The sequence below is a fragment of the Taeniopygia guttata genome, chromosome 2 (assembly GCF_048771995.1).
Source record: "Taeniopygia guttata chromosome 2, bTaeGut7.mat, whole genome shotgun sequence".
Lineage (NCBI taxonomy): Eukaryota > Metazoa > Chordata > Aves > Passeriformes > Estrildidae > Taeniopygia > Taeniopygia guttata.
Window position 1 is genome coordinate 82,812,789 of NC_133026.1, and position 14,471 is coordinate 82,827,259.

A 14,471-nucleotide genomic window follows, 5' to 3' on the forward strand; every position below is an offset into this window, starting at 1 on the left:
GCTCCACCTTAGGGCTGCTGTGACACTCGGGTGTCACATCAAATTGAAGCTGGTAGTGACTAATCCTCTCCCAGAGCTTTGAGAAGACAGCTTTGATTGAATCTGTGAGCTTCAATAAGACAGCATTCTCACCCCCTTGGAGAAATTACTAGCTTGACTTGTATTCATCTGCAGTCATGACAAGGAGGCCTAAAACTAACCCTTTGGCATGACATATTTGATGAAATAATTATAATATGAAAGTCATAGGTAATTAGTCCATTTGCTCAACAGTGTGAAAGGCAAAAAATTAAAACTTACAGCTAAGCAAAAAAATTAAAAAGGGCTTCTCAAGAACAAAGGAAGTAAGAAAAAATATTTCATACTTTTACAGCTGTGCAGCATTATATAGTTCAAGTCCCCTGACCCTTAATCCTACTATAGCTACATAAAAATGACAAATATCCTGCTTCTAAGATGTATTTTAATATGAATTATAAAATGACAGATTTTTGAAGGAGTGATATAAAAAGCAAATAAAGCTGTTAAAATAGCTATAAAAACCTCCTAATCTGAACGCTTGCTAGATTTTTTTTCTTTTTTTGGATCAGGTAAGCAAGAAATAAAACCATTGCTCTTTCAACACTGGTTTTCAGTGGAATCAGGCCTTTATTCTATAACTTGTCCAAAGGTTTCTTTGCTAAAGGTCCAATATTTACCTCCTATTGTAAAATTGTCTTTCTTTTGGATGTGATTTCTTCCTCTGAATCATGAGGGACAGGAGAACAGATGTAGATGAGCTACTGGTCTGATTAAAAGTGACAATTCCTGTGTTGCTATGCTCTATTTCACCAGAACTATTCCTTCGAAGTAAATGTAGAACAGCTGTGTCTGTATCTGCAAAACTAGTGATTTCTTGTTCCATGTGAGAGAGCAGACTGCAACCAACATTTTATAATTGAGCAATAAAAGCCACAGAATCTAGCCCTCAACATCTTTTAGAAGTTCTTGTTAGGACAGAGATTATATTCATGTTTACGCTGACTGAAAAAAACTACATTCTGTAATCCGTCTGATCCCTTAAACACAGGATCTTTTAAATTTTTATTTTAAACATTATAAATTCAAACAAAATAATTTTCCTATTCCAGGTGAACTCACCATAACTTTATTATTTACTTGTTAGCTTCTTCAACCATTTGCATCAAACTCAGGTAACTGGGGCAACTGAATGACTGAGAAAAGAATTTGTTAAAAATAAACTACCCAGCAGGAGAAAAGATGTGCTTGCAAGCCTTCAGAATAGCTAAAACTCATTTAGGTATCATGTTAACTAGAAAAACACAAGCGCCGATATTGTTATTGTTGCTTGGTAGCAGAAATCTAGTCCTCTGCAAGGCTTTAGCTGCAAGCTCCTCTAGAAAATGACTTCTTTACCTAAACTGAGACACTGATCCCCTTTTAATGGCTGATTGAAACAAATGAGCTTTCCCAACTACTGCAGCTTTTATGCTCCAAGTGCAGAATGAATTTTCTAGTTTCCATTGGGCAAGGTGTCCACATCAGTGAACTTGGCACTTTGAGATTTTGGGGAATAAAAGGCCAAACAGGGCAAAAGAATCATACTCAGCAATAAAAATCAGACCAGGAAAGCTGGCTTCCCATGGAACCTGTTCTTAAACACATCTTACTTCAATTTTCCTAGTTTTACCATCAAATTTTATAGATGAATAAACAGTCTTTAAAGAAAACAATAAAAAAAAGTATTTAGTGCTCTGATTTTTATCTTAGTATTTTTTAAAATAAATTTGAATATTAAATATATACACATAAGAAATTAACTTGACAATAAACAAGTAATACACGCTCATCATATTCAGAAATCTAGGGAAATATACTAAAACAGTCATCTTTATCAAAGCTCATCACACATAGAATGCGATTCATTTTATGTGACTGGTTTAAACATTTGTTTGTCTTGACTGTATGTTTCCATGCCTTAACATGCTTTAATTTCTTTAAGCTTTTGATTCAGTTTTAACAAAATTGTCTAAAGTTTTTTTTTTTTTTTCATCTGCTTTGTTCTAAATGAACTTGTTTTACTTTCCTTAAAAAATAATCAGGTATATTAACTACAAAGACTGTATTCAGTTGCAGGTTCTGGTGTTGCTGTAAGCCATGAGAGAAGAAACAGGAGATCTTAGCTGCCTTACCTTCAGCCGGAAGCAGACCAGTCCCAAAACAACCTCAGCACAGATCTCAAACCTTTCATCCTGAAGGACCAAGTGTTCAAATTGATGTGACAGTCTAATGTGCTGAGAAGAGAAAGAGTATCTATATTGAATACATTTGCTTCACCAAGAGAAAAGGTGTGCTGAAGTATTTTCCATTCCTTTGCTCTGTTCCTCCTGCTTCTGTGTGATAATATTCACATACTGCCATCTGTTTGTGTTAACTTCCATCCCATTTATGACTTCCAGAGACCATATGGAGCCACTGCTGTATTAGTATCTCAGTCTGTCTTAGGCAGTGCTGGTCTACTTCTTGAGACACTTCAGCACAATTTGATATGATACCACATTAAGAGTAAATAATTTTAATAATTCTTCTTTAGGTTTTATGCCACTGTTAGTTTTGGCTTGGAATGGCTAAAGAATCCAGAAATCATTAGAGGGAAAGGGGGATGTGCACAGATATACAGGGAAAAAACTGTCACAATTTCAGTGAAAATTGAGCTGGAAAGATATGCTTTTTAGAATAGCTCACATAATATGAGAAATCTGTGAAGAAAGGGAGAATTTGCTCACTATTCTGACCTGTGTGCTCAGGTTTAGTTGAAAAAAAGTTGATGGCAGTGTAATCAACAAAATGGATAGCAAATCTCAGCAAACTTGTTGAGAAGTTACTGAGGCAAAAAAAGAATGACACAGGGCACCAAGCCAGAGCAATTCCTTTTAAACAGATGAAGCCAAAATTAAAATAAATAGGAAAAATACCAACAGACATACTAAAAACCAGCTGGGAGTCTCAACATTAGTCAGTGATACTTGCATACTAATAACATGTTTTGCTTTACTTTCTTTCTAAGAGAAAATGAATTAAAAAGCACTTTCAAAAAACCTACACATCGTCATCAGATATCTTCAGTACCTTATCCAGTCCCCCTCCTACTGGCTTTATCATTAGCTTAGTGTTCATTATCCTAGAAGAAGCCAAAAAACCAACCAAAAAGGTAAGACAACATCAACCAGCCATTTGAATTATAGTTTGTCTTCATGGAATAGCCAGTCTATACCAAAAATTAACTGAAATATCTAAAAATCATGTTTAAAGATTTTTCAGATTTATATATTTAGGATTGCAAATAATTTTGCAAAAATAAGCAACTAAGCCCCTGCACTTTGACTTTCCATAAGTTCAAGGACAGCTATTAAACAAAAAAGAAACATATCACTTTGGGTTAAGGTTAAATGTGGAATGTATCATCTCACAGGAGCTTCTTCCAAAAGGACAAGGCAAAACCGAAACTACAGAAAAGGGAATAAAAAAAGAAGAAAAAAAGCCAACAGATTTTGCAATTTTAATCATAGCTTACTGGTGTTTTTCTTATTTCCTAAAATAGAAAAACATAGTTTAGATCAAATCAAAATATTTCTTCAAAACCTTCATATTGGCTTACTGGTACCCTCTGTAACCAGGCAGTTTTCCTGTTGTTACCACTTATGCTCTGCTGTTTGTTGCATTCATTTACCATCTCCGTCTAAAATTAGCCTGAAAGCTCTTTGATTCAAAAATGAGACCAATAAAATCATCAATCCCTTCCAAGTTATTAGAATGTTCTGCTAATACAAAGAGCATGAATTTACTGCTGTGAAATCCAACCAGAAGTACCTGCATACATACAGATACTTGTATGCATAATAAGTGCATGAAAAACATATGTGAAATAGGCAAAAATGGTGTAATGGTCTTTTACTGTCTCCTCCTATTCTCATGTTCTATAGCTTTAACCAAACATGTCTTTTACACGGCTCCACAAAATTCTGCACTGCATGTACCATGTCTTGGAAATCAAAGCCATAAAACAAATCATGTTCAATGAAACAAGAATTTCACAACTGTCCAGCTGAATGTAATCACCAACTGAATTTCATCAAAGTTTATCTGGGTAAGAATTGAATAAAGCAAACATTTAAGATCTGGCTTACTTTGAGGAGTGTGTACAAGAAAACTCAAGACCCAAGCTGTGCATTTTATAGCAGGTACTTATGTCCATTTCTTGAACTATTATTTTTCAGGAATTTGAAAGAAATAAAAGCAAGGAAAAATAGAAAAAATTTAGGTAAGTCACAAACCAAAATTCTGGAAGTATTTTGCACTCATGTCTGGATGCAAATACTTTTATTCACAGCAAGTCTTAACAATCAGCAATAATTCGTAAAGACACTGGGGGGCACCAAGTGTTTTAGGTTTTACTGAACTGGAATGAGAGAAAGTGGCGATTTAACTGGAGTTTCACGTGTATAACTTCGCATAAATATAGTTACCCAAGGCCTTGCACCTTTGAACCATAAGTTGTTATCCTGAATTTCTCTTACAAAGATTGCTGCAACATTAAAGTTAAATATTATTAAGCCAGGAAGGTCAAGTTCTGTGGAACTTTAGGTGTCACACGTGCCTCTCTAAGTCCAAAAGCTGTATCCACGCTCTGGATGTGAGCATGGCAATAATTCACAGGAGGAAACGTGTGGCTTTAGTGTTTCAGATTTTCAAGACAGGCAGGCACACTGTGAAAACTAAACTGCAGGCACTGAAACTAAGGATAGGAAAAAAGGAGAAGTAAAAGACTGACAGTCTGCTTCTCAGAACATACCAAGCCTGACCTCTGGATATCTTAATCCTACAAGAGCTTTTGATTTTGACACCTTTTTCAAGTTGTGTCCCTAGCACCATTAATTTGAAGTCAGTGTTCAAATATTATTTAACTTTTCAAAATTATTTTATATAGAACTGTTATTTGATTTAACAGAAGTGTGAACAGATGCAAACCAACTCATATACTGTTTCTAAAACTACCATTTAAGCAATCCCTCCATCAGGTGAGTTCTCAGCATGGAATCACATGGACTGCGTTAGTGTCCTGAAGTATCTTGGTATATAGGAACCGAATAACAGCCCCAGTCTTTGCAGTGCAATTTAGCTGATTGAAAGAAAGAAGTTTGTTATGTGTCACTATTATCTCAGGTAAATAACCTTTGCTCTTCTCCAGAAGAATGAGAAAGGAAACAAGGGATCTAATTAATTTGATTGCTCTGGATTAAGGGAAATGCATTACAAAATCAGAAATTGGAGCAGTAAACTTGCGAGGCACTAAGATGTAGTCCCTATTTAAAAAAAAATCTGTATTTTCCTATGTATGTCTATGACTAAATAACTATAATTATGAATATAAATTTAAATTTAAGTGCTTCTGCATTAAAGTGTTCAAGCTGAATTTTAATTTTTGGGCAACGCCTTCAAGAGCTAAAATAGCTTTTGATTGCAGGGAGCTTCTCTGAAGCATCAGAGTACACTACTGTGTATATGCAGATAAGCATATTGCCCTAGTCTTGATCACTTCATTCTTTTTCTCCTATGAATTTCACTTCTTTGCCTGCCTTAGCCTGCATCCCACTACACTGAAGGGAAATGCTGTCAGAAGAGTCTTCTTAACAGCCACTTGGACTATGCCACTCTCCAGTTCAAATACTATCTCTAGTATTGCTGTTCTTTACAGTTTGTTTCTTGGACTCTACTGTTAATTTTTAATGGCATTCATTATCCTCAGTACACTGATAACTTCTGGTCCTAAGGAGGATTCCGCTGAGTCACAGTGTTCATAGCGATTGCATACAAAAACACACTAACTCCTAAATGTCTAAAATTATTTCTGTGCTTTTTGAGAGGACTTAAACTGACAAAGAAATAATAAAGAGATGGTCAAGCAGTTTGCAAATGAGCCATTTACAAATGGACCATTTAGATTTCACATTTATATGGACTCTAGTTGGCATCAGTTCAGAAGACTGTTGTTGTTGAGTTTGCCCTCTTTTTATATCTCCTCTGTGGCTTTAGGACTTAAGTCGAAAATTTGTATTTTTCTCTCCCCACATCCTTCAAAGATGACTATCCTCCCCTTTACCACTGCTTTAAAACCTGTACTTTGCAATAGATTAATATGACATGTTGTGTGTGAAAAGAGTGTATAACTGGAATGTTTGGAAAACAAAAAAAGTTACTGCATCTAAATCCAAGTCACACATTCTCATCTCCTGGGAACATTTTACTTCATAAATGCCATCCTCAAGCAAGTGCCAAGTTGCAGTGGTTATCTGGTCATTTTGATGTAAACCTTAAGGCTGCAAACACAACAAATATATATTTCTTAAAATATACTAATAAAAGAGGGTGAAAAATAATTTTTGTGACAGTTTACATTAAAAAAAAAAGTTTTTGAAGAGATAGTTACAGATGTCTTTGGTCTTTCACATAGAAACTTGCTACTACACAACAAATAGGGTGGCTTCTTAAGAATCTAGAGTGTTTTTTCCCACTATATCATGTCAGAAGCTCATCTCCTGAAAATCTCAAATCCCTTTGTAAGTAACACCAGGCTGCACAAAAGAAGCCTAACTAGAAACCTATAAACACTGCACAGATATTCCTAGAGTTTTCCATTACTTAGGAGCAAACCTAGGCACCTCCTTTCCTAGACTCCTGCCCAAGGATCTGCTTCAAACTTCCACTCTTCTGCCCAACTCTGTAACCCTTTCCTTGGTGCAATTCCTTAATAACACGAGAGAGAGAGAGAGAGAGAGAGAGAGAGTGAGAGAGAGAGAGAGAGAGAGAGAGAGAGAGAGACCACTTCTTCCTGCTTCCCCAGCTCCAGCCACTTCTCCACTGGAAGGTTGCAATACCTGCCTTTGTCACTGTTCCTAGGTCTCTTCTTGTTCCACCCATGTCCATTCTATCACCCACTCAAATGCATCTCCAAATCATCAGATGCTGCTTCAGAAATAATTCTGGCACCTACAGGGCTTCCCTTAAAACCCAGCTAAAAGTCCCAAATGCACAGGAGACAGTACCAGCCTGGGAGCAGGAACTGTCTGCAACTTCCTTGGCCAGCAATGGGAATATAAAAACTGTTACTTTCAAGATGCTACAGCATGTTTAAAAGAAAGCAGCTTCTCAAGGCCAGGCATGGGGATGAGCAATGTTAGATTTCAGCTAAAAAGTGAAGCTAAATTCCGAATTATTTTGCATTTGGAAACTTGTCTATAGGTTTGAAAATTTAAACCAATGTCAGGCTGGTTTAGCTACTTCATTACTACTCTACCAAAAGAAAAGTCATCACAATCTACCTGGAGCTCATGTTAATTCCTGAGAAGACAAGAAAAAGTACAAGATAAAAAGCACATTTTAATTTTTTTTTCCAATTAGTGATACAATTTTATCAACAGATCTGAGAACTCACAAGAGATACCTTAAACTCTGCTATGGAAAAAATGAAATGCAATTATTTCTTGAAATTTAAGTTCAAAAGAAGCTTGCTGGAGATAGAAATTACTTTTTTTTTTAAGATGCTTTGCAACCCACTGAATCAGCATTCATTGGGGGTGGGTAAGGAGGTATGAGGAGAAATTAATTTAATGGTTCCAATTTGGAAATGCATACAGTTAGAAAAAAATATCCCTCTTGTCTTTTCATAACTTATTTTTATATCTGTACTGAAGAAATGTAAACCAAACACACTTGTTTCAACAAACCCTTGTAAATCTTAGCTGTCTGAATTACTTTACAAATGAGGAAACACACAAGGGTTTTACTTTGCAGTCAGTATCTTTAAGAAAAGATTCATCTGCTTAGACTTCCTGAACTGAATTGTCACAGAAAATTTCAAAGCTTGGTTCTCAGCTATGATTCTATGAAGACAAGGAGCTTTTGGCAGGACAGTCAGGGAGATATGTGGGAGAAAGGGAAAGAGGGAATTTTTTGAATGTAAATATTGACCTGTGTAAAGCAGCCTGACAAATGGGCATGGAATTGATATGAGTCTTCCAAAGGTTTTCTTAGGGATTCTTCTGTTTAGTACAAAACTGAAAGGAATGTGTGTCTGCAAGGAATTTGGTATGCCAGGCTAAGCCCTTAGCTAATGGATATTTTTGTAAATATTTAGAGCCAAGTCATGGATCTCCCCTCACTAGAGGTTTCCCTGAACTCCATACAGTTGGAAAGGTGTGCTTGAATTTGATTTACTGCTACAGAGGAAGTATAGCTATAATTTAGACAGGTGCCACATCTGTATTTTAGTGATTAAAAAGCCCTCCTTTTTTCATCAAGAATAAACTTAGTACTTATAACAGTATCAACAGACTGTAAATTGTACACATTCTTTTTTAACAAAAATATATTTTAGACAGGAAAAAAGGCAACAGCAGAGGCAGACGTGCCAAATAACTCACTGTATCCCTTAATCATTATCTAAACATCCTATAAATTCATGCACATTAATGAAATAAAGAAGTAATGAATATCCAGGTGTTTCCACAATAAAACCATGGATGTGCTCTGGCTTGATTTGAGAAAGAACAGTGGTACCATACTGCAGAAGTTCCAAATTTCTAAAGATGAGCACAAAATGAATGGCACCTTTGATCCGGCCATGACACGAAATGCTGACCTTACATAGGGCAAACAAGCAGCACCCTTAAAACTGTTTCCTGTGCTTTCTGATGTGCACAGAAATCATGGAGAGCAGACAGGCAGCCAGCTCATTGTCCCTTGCCGTCCCACCACAGGGTACCCAAGAAGGCAATTTCCAGTCACCTTGCGGATGTGCTCCTGCAGCCCCTTGACCCCGTACATCCTCAGCACGAACCAGAGCTTCAGGGAGCGGAACCTCCTGCCCAAGGGGATTTGCCAGTGCTGCAAGCCAGAGAGAAGAGCCCGTGTCAGAGGTCACCACTGCAGTGACACAGCAGAAACTATGCTCTGCCATGATTTTGAAGTGAACCACATCCCACATCCTATGGGCAGTTGCTGGAGGTGGATGAAATAATAGAAGAAATAGCTATTCCTGGTTTATTAATCCCTGTTTATTAACACCATTTAATACTTAAAATTTTCAAATTAAAATTGGCAGAGGAGGTTGGAGTCAGAATAGAAGGGTCACGAGGCAAATCAAATTTTCTTTGTGCATGCTGAATTCTCCTCAAAGGCTTTAGAAAAACAAGTATCTGAGAAACTGATGTACATTGGCTTGTTTAATGTTGTGGGGCTAGCATCTACAAAGACAGGCACGTTTTCCATTTCAAAACAACAGTGTTTCCATGGTAAAAGATTAAAATAGAGATGCTTTTAATTTTTTTAAAATTGTGTTGCTCACTATGTTAAAGAAAAAAAACACCAAACCCACAACTTTAGAAAATTTCTTTGTACTGCCTAAATCTAAAGATATTGCACATGCAAGACAATTTCTGCCTTTAAACAGTTTCTTTTTTTCAAAAAACAAAAAAATCCCGAATTTCTGTGTGAGGAATGTTAAAAAATTTAGCAAGCTGCATCCTTCTTGTAAAGAAATATAAAGTTTGGAAGTTTATGATAGTAAAGGAAATGTTTAGGAAAACGAAGTCCTAAAAATACCAGTACATACTCAAGTAATATTAATTATTATATTGATACTGTACTTACCCGATAATCTGTTACAAGACCTGGAAATTAAAGAAAAAATGTTCACGCTGCGTCATCATCACAACAGCCAAAGACTTCAACCATTCTAATGTTATTGAAAAAGCTGTATCAAAGCTATCCTTTACATCTGCTACAAGCTTCAGCATCATCAGTGTCAACAGGACCACTAAATGTCTTGCTGGGTACTTGGCAGCATGTTAAATGAAGGTGCTTGTAATAACCTTCGTTCTTCAGCTAGTCAAAATCTGCCACTAACAAGCAGTTTACAGAAGAAACACTGTTTTCCTTTCTGTTATACTGCAGATACTATGGAGATGACAGATCAAATATTATGTTTATTTTCTTCCTGTAGGGAAAACAAGCAGTAAATAAAATAACTACTATTAATTTTGGTTTAAACAGTTTGCAGAATCCCCAGATTCACTTCATAACTCATTCTCTGACATGAAATGTCATTGCCTTTATCCTAGTGAACTGGTAACACTCTTTAAGATAATCCACTTCTAAATACCTTTTATACTCATACATGTATTTGTTGCTAATTCTTCAGGATGTCTAGTAAGTGATTGGAAAAAATGACTCAAAATTTGACCTGTTCCTGCTTGGAGAATAGTATTCTGCAAATTTTTATGGTTTTTCTTTTAATGGTGTGAAAGCCCCTTACTCAGATGGACTAAGCCACAAAGCAGTCCAGAAGGCAATCAGAGGGCATTATTAGCTGCCCTTTATATAAGCCCACAGTGTCAGGATTCACCCACATTTTCTTTGAATCAAGGAATTCAACTGATTTCACAGTAAAATAAACTTGAACACAGTCATTTACTTGCTGTAAGTCAGTAACAGAAATTAAACTGACGTAATATTTAAAGCACTTCCTTAGGAAGCATCTGCTTAGCTTCCTTATTCTGCTTAATTTCTCTGCATTGGAGTATAAGCTTCACAGGAGAGCATGTACTTGGATTCCTTGAGAAAATGCTAAATGCTCTTGGAATTGTTAACTGGAAGACTGAACTGTAGTTTCTGAATTTGACCTGTATATGTCATTTACATAATTTTCAGCCTTTATGTTTTCTAGGAAACAAAAGACAGTTTTTTTCTATGTTACATGTTCTCTTGTCAATGTTCTCTCATTTGCAGCCAAAACATAGGAAAAAATATGGTCCTTTCCCTGTAACAGAAGGCCATTAGGTTCTTTAACCTGTCACTATGTTGGTTTCCAGATGGTAAAAAAACCCAAATCCACAAAACAACCAAAAATCATTAACCTGTTCCTGGTCTTCTAGAAATGAATGTGGTTGTCTCTGCTTGTTAATGAGGAAAATGAATAACATTCATATTCTTCTGCATTGTAGCAGCCATTTCTGTTTGATAGCTGCAAGACTGGTAGCAAAGAGAGTAAAGCAACTGGTGACAGATAAATAATCCTACGCTCCTGTAAGGGGCTATGTATAATGATCCACAACAACGCCTTTCACAAGCTGTGAAGCAGAATGTAATCAGTGATTAGTGCTTGATTCCTTGATTACAAGCCTTAGTCCTACATCTGTATTTAACCAGGAGGAATTGCATTGTGGGAGTGTATATGGTGTTCACAATAGAGTATAAAGCTGCACTCTTCTAACACTGCCATGAGGATTTGACCTATATCCTGGGTTGCCAGGCAAGCTAGTATAATCTTCCTGGTGTGGTGATGCAAATCACATAAAATTATAATTAATGACAAAATAAAGACTCTCCCCTTGGGGACACATATAATTGCCATACGGTTATTAAGAGTAATTGCTCACGGATAGAGATATTTTTACGCTCATTTAAATTCTTGAGTGAGAGATGAGTGAATTCAGAAATAACACTTCATTTACTTAGTAAACTGGGATAGGAATTCTCAGACCTGTAAATACTGAGAATTCAAGACCCTCCATTTGACAAGTCATATTTTCAGGAGTGCTGATGTCCCATAAATCACACAGGGGTCAATGAGGACTGCAGCACCTTTGGGTAGCAAATTTGACTGTGTTTATTGAAGGAGGAAGCGTGGGTTGGAAGTTTAACCAGAGTCATTTGCATTTGAAAAGTGTTGTCCAACTCTTTAGAAAATTGATATCACATGGGAATGGAGCATAGAAAAAATTGCATTCCTAGACTGCTAGTAATTGGCTGATCTCCTTGAAATCATTATGTTAGATCACATAATATGCTATCCCACTTCTGAAGGCAATATAAAGACTAAAAACCTCTTTCTCCAACTGAGTGATAAAGTTTTCAGGTCAACTAGGTGGCCTTACTGAAATTACCTATTTTTAAGAAAGGTTTGGATTTCTTCAGGTTATTTAACCTAGGTAAGACCAAAAGTTCTTGTATCAGCACTATCAGTTTTCCCAAGAACATATTTCCATTTTAGTTAAGGATGGAATTTTTTCACCTGAAATATTTTTAGTGTATATTACGTAAAAGCTAATGCCTTAAATGTATTTTCTGTAATAGTATGCTCCATTAGAAAAGGCCAAAAAAAAATCATATATTTTTTTCTTAACAATTCAAGCCTTTAGAGGGTGAACAACAGCTCCAGAATTACTGCATGTTCCCGTTTACTGCACCGTTCTATGTTTGCATTTCTTGGAAATGGAGGAAAGGAATAAAATTCAAGGTTTATGCCAGTTCAAGATTAAGGCACATGAATCCATTTTTCCTAAGGCTTTTTAGTGAATAGTGGAATTCTGCATGGTATTAATTTAAATGTCCATGAGTTCATAGCAATAACAGGATACACTTCTGAACACAGATCAGCACCAGCAATTCCAGGAAAATGATGAGGTTGAGTATATGATAAGACCTTCTACAGATGATCCACTCTCTTCAGAAATTTATGAGGAAACTTCTACCACATGTTGGCTCTGCACTGCTGTGACCTTCTTCACAATTACTCAGTTAATAACCAGATGTGTAAAAATGGGCTTCAGGAGGGCAAATACAACTTTGCAGTTGGTAGGTATGTGCAAAGACCAGCACTAATCCATTAAGGAGCTTTGTAAGAGCCTGAAATTTGTAAGTTCTTTGAGAGCATTTTGTGAAGAGCTTTTATGAGCATTTTGTACAAAATAGATAGTCTGTTCTTACTGCCTTTCCCTACAGCCAGTGTAAGAGCATGAGGACTACAGCATACTGCCCCAGAAAGCTATCAATTAAAAGCAGAGCACAGACAGCAAACACAGTTCACCCCGACTTTGTAGTTTCAGGGCGCATTTGCTCCTCACATGGATTTCAGAAAAATTTGATTCAGAGCTGGCATGAATAACTAAGAAAAAAAGTCACAGACCTTAGAAACTCTAAAACCAAATCAGATCCTGAAATCATTCTGGAGAAAGATGTGCTGGGGAAGAGAGGTTAAGGGACTTGTTACACCACATCCAATAATATGTTTATCCAACAGCCGAAAGATAATAAGAATTTTCTCAACACTCCTGCAATCAATCAGTAGTAAGTCTGCAACTGGGGAAATCCCAATACAAAAGTAGTAATGCATAATGCTTTATGAAATTACTTTCCTTGTATTGCTTTTAACTAATTAAAATCTCACCAGACATGTATTTGCACTTTAATGAGCTTAGCTCCCTAGAGTCTTCAGAAAATGGAAATGGCTTCCTAAACAACTTGGGTAGTTTAAGAATTGACATTTTCATCTTAAGTCCTTTTTTTCCCCATTAAATACCAGAGCACAAACAAAATAATAATAATCTCATTTCATTACAAAATTACCAGACTCCTGATGGTGATGCTGCAGGTAAAGAGGTTCTAATTTAAAGGCACCTATTAAATCTGATCTTTTTTTCACCCTGTATAAAAAAAAAGAAAGAAATCAAATTGAGAAATATAAGAATAAAGACTTAAGGGATTGAATTTCCACAAGAAGTGAAGTCAAATTGAATGTGTTTAAACTGGCATATTTCCTGAACACAGCCTGTGCCATTTTCAGTGCTTTTTCACAGCCATATCAGTACTGTACTTACAAGCAGTTAAGTGTAAGGCTCAGCAGGAACGGGCAGCATGACTGCACGACTGCATATTTAAAAACAGACAAGAAACAGACATAGAGGATCTTTTTATGGTGATAGACACTCACACCAGAATGTGAGACTAGCTGAAGCAATGTTAATGTTTGCAGTCAACAGAAGTTGTCTTGAAATTACTGCAGTACAAAGCTGCGTGGGAAGAGCTGTTGCTGCCTAAACATTGCGCAGAGCCGCGCTGAGGCTCTGGGGGTGCTGGCCACTGTGTCTCCATGCTGCTGTGGAAGTAGCAAGAGCAGCTACTGCAAGGGACAAGCCCACAGTTCTGACTCGGGCTCCCCTTTTTTTACCACCCTGCCATTAGCTGGATCCTCTACACAATTCCTGACAGACACTTTACAGCACAATGTTACACTGAGAAGTGTAACTTCCTATTTCCAGCTAGAGATGGCATGACTGGACCGAGGTTCAAAAGCCAGTGTCCCTTTTAGAGAGAATAAACTGTGTTTTGCCAGCGATTAATAACAAGATTTTTCTGGTTCATGGTTCTTGCTAAGACTGACTCACCTCCACAAATGTTGGGGTTTATAGAGGCAGAGGAAGAAGAAACAATAAATCAAAAAAGGAAAGACTGCTACATCATTATATTATTCCTATAAATACATCACAAAGTAAGCAAAAATTATATCTACACAGGGATACTCTAAAAGACAAAAGTCCAAACCCTTTTTCTGTGTCTTAATAGTTAAATGTAGA

General features: G+C 36.6%; 1 protein-coding gene across 3 annotated transcripts in view; it reads right to left on the reverse strand.

Moving 5' to 3' along the window:
* DDC (dopa decarboxylase) overlaps positions 1-14,471 on the reverse strand; it is a 73,983-nt gene that overhangs the window by 5,192 nt on the left and 54,320 nt on the right. For all 3 annotated transcript variants that reach the window (XM_030265740.4, XM_072924360.1, XM_012571823.5), the window contains exons 10-13: positions 13,465-13,541; positions 9,709-9,728; positions 8,845-8,943; positions 2,193-2,294 (exon numbers count right to left, since the gene is read on the reverse strand). In XM_030265740.4, the coding sequence (XP_030121600.1) occupies positions 2,193-2,294; positions 8,845-8,943; positions 9,709-9,728; positions 13,465-13,541 (298 nt within the window). The remainder of the gene's footprint in view (positions 1-2,192; positions 2,295-8,844; positions 8,944-9,708; positions 9,729-13,464; positions 13,542-14,471) is intronic.